Source organism: Bison bison, unplaced genomic scaffold (genome assembly GCF_000754665.1).
Source record: "Bison bison bison isolate TAMUID 2011002044 unplaced genomic scaffold, Bison_UMD1.0 scf7180017853716, whole genome shotgun sequence".
Lineage (NCBI taxonomy): Eukaryota > Metazoa > Chordata > Mammalia > Artiodactyla > Bovidae > Bison > Bison bison.
This window is the reverse complement of record NW_011484289.1, coordinates 35,774-37,987: the sequence shown is the minus strand read 5'-3', so window position 1 is coordinate 37,987 and position 2,214 is coordinate 35,774. Positions and strand designations below refer to the sequence as shown.

Genomic DNA, 2,214 nt, shown 5'->3' with positions numbered 1-2,214 from the left:
GTGTGTGTGTGTGCGTGTGTCTGTGTGTCTGTTTCTGTATGTTTCTGTGTGTGCATATTCTGTGTGTGTGTGTGCGTGTGCATGACTGTGTGTGTCTCTTTGTATGTGTGTGTCCTTGTGTGTGTGTGTCTGTGTGTGTGCGTGTCTATGTGTGTCTCTCTGTGTGTGTCTATTTCTGTGTGTCTGTGTGTCCCCTTGTGTGTGTACGTGACTGTGTGTGTCTCTGTGTGTCTGTTTCTGTGTGTGTCTCTGTGTCTGTATATATGTGTGTATGTCTGTGTGTCTGTTTCTGTGTGTCTGTCTCCGTGTGTGTGTATGTCTGTGTGTGTTTCTGTATGTGTCTGTGTGTGTGTATGTCTGTATGTGTGTGTCTGTTTCTATATGTGTCTGTGTGTGTGTGTCCCTGTGTGTCTGTATATCTCTGTGTGTGTGTATCTCTGTGTGTGTTTATGTCTGTCTGTATGTGTCTGTCTGTGTGTATTTGTGTGTCTGTGTGTGTGTCCCCTTGTCCGTGTGTGTCTCTGTGTGTCTCTGTGTTTCTTTGTGTGTCTGTGTGTCTGTGTGTTTGTCTATATGTGTCTGTGTGTCTGTTTCTGTGTGTGTGTGTATGTCTGTGTGTGAATGTGTGTGTGAGGGGTCTCTGTCTGCAGTGGTCCCCACCCAACCTGGAGGGCACACTGGGGGCCTGGGATCCTGCATTTCTGACCAGCTCCTGGAGGTGCCTATTGCCCCTGGAGGGAGTGTTCAGCACAACTTCTGGTTTGGGAAGAAATGTTGGGGAGCTCTGCGGTGTGCTTGTATTTTACCCCAACACCAGATGAGGCGGTGATGGCCTGCAGGGCCCTTGGTGGCACTAACGCCCCCCCAAATCAGGGGGAATGGAAGCGCAGTCCTGGAGGCCTCCATGGAGGCATCAGCGCCAGGCCGGCTCCTGGCCGGGACCCTCATAATTCCAGGAGCTGATGACAGAGCATGGAGTTCAGGGCTAGGATGTGGACGTCTGTCTGTCTGTCTGAGCGCTTCACCTCAAGTGCAGATGAGGCCAGAGTCGGGGCAGAGGCGGCAGGGGGCTCTGGCAGGGGTGGGGGTCCGCGGGGCACTTGCTGCTCCAGTCTGGGTCAGGCCGGGGCTCCGGGACGGAGGGACGGGAGGGGGTGTGCAGGATTCCTGGTGACTGGTTCCCTTGAACAGTGGTGTCCAGTTTGGGGCCCTGCCCAGGCTTGGGTCTTAAGAGGGGAGCTTTGGGACCCCTGAAGGGCCGCTGAAGCAGGGAAGGTGGTTAAGAGGCTCACCGGGGGAGGCGGAGAGCAGGGTGGGGCAGGGTCCTCGAGGTGCGGCCAGCCGAGAAACCCTGTCCCTGATTGTCCCCCACCAGCTGCCCGGCACTGCCCTGGGTACCCGGGAGGAGAGCAGACCTGGGCCGGCGTGCCTGCGGAGGGTGGGAGCCGGGGACGCAGGAAGGGTGTGACTGACCATGCCCCCCTCAGCCCTGCAGGAGAGGTGCCCGAGGCAGCCGGTGGCTGCTGCCCCCTCGCCGGGAGACCGGGGTCCACGCGGAGGGTCTGCAGGCTCGACCGTGCTGGAGGGAAGGCTGCTGCTGGAGGTGAGCTCCCCGCCCCGCACCCCTGGGTCTCCTGGCTGCATTGTGGCGTCAGTCGTGACCATTCACAACCACCAGGGAGTTCAGTCTCTGGAGGGCTTGGTTGCAGGTGGGCTCCAGGACCTCTGGGCAGCACACACGGCTGACCCCCAGGCCCATGGGCTTCAGATGGGAACTTCGCTTTCCCTTCTGCATTTTCAGCTTTTACTTGTCAATGCGAGAACCTAATAAAATACCGAGCAGGCTTTTCCCCTCAGACTGAGGACAGAAAATCATGCATTGTGAGTCCTGGGTTGACCCCGTTGTTGACACTACACACCGGACATCACGGGCGGGACGGGCCTTCTCACCAGAGCCGGGCCTGCTGGGTGGTTCTGAACTGCTTTTCCTGACAAGATAGAGGGAGGTGGGGCTTCCCGGGTGGGATCAGTCACTGCTCATAGGGTGAAAGTGCTGCATGTCCACCAGAGACGCAGGGCCTCCTGGGAAGGCGGCGGTGCAGGCCGTCCCTCCCCGGGGGGTTGGGGTGCAGGGAGCAGCCCACGGAAGGCTGCCCCGTAACCGGCGGCCGCAGTGGCCTTGCAGCCAGGCTGCTCTGGCTGCAAGGCCACTGC

The 2,214-nt window shown here is 58.8% G+C and overlaps 1 protein-coding gene across 1 annotated transcript in view; it reads left to right on the top strand.

Annotated features, from left to right (window-relative positions):
* Positions 1–1,474: 1,474 nt before the first annotated feature.
* LOC104999508 (aryl hydrocarbon receptor repressor-like) overlaps positions 1,475–2,214 on the top strand; it is a 23,413-nt gene continuing 22,673 nt past the window's right edge. Inside the window, exon 1 of the mRNA XM_010855050.1 lies at positions 1,475–1,603. Coding sequence (XP_010853352.1) covers positions 1,475–1,603 — 129 coding nt within the window. The remainder of the gene's footprint in view (positions 1,604–2,214) is intronic.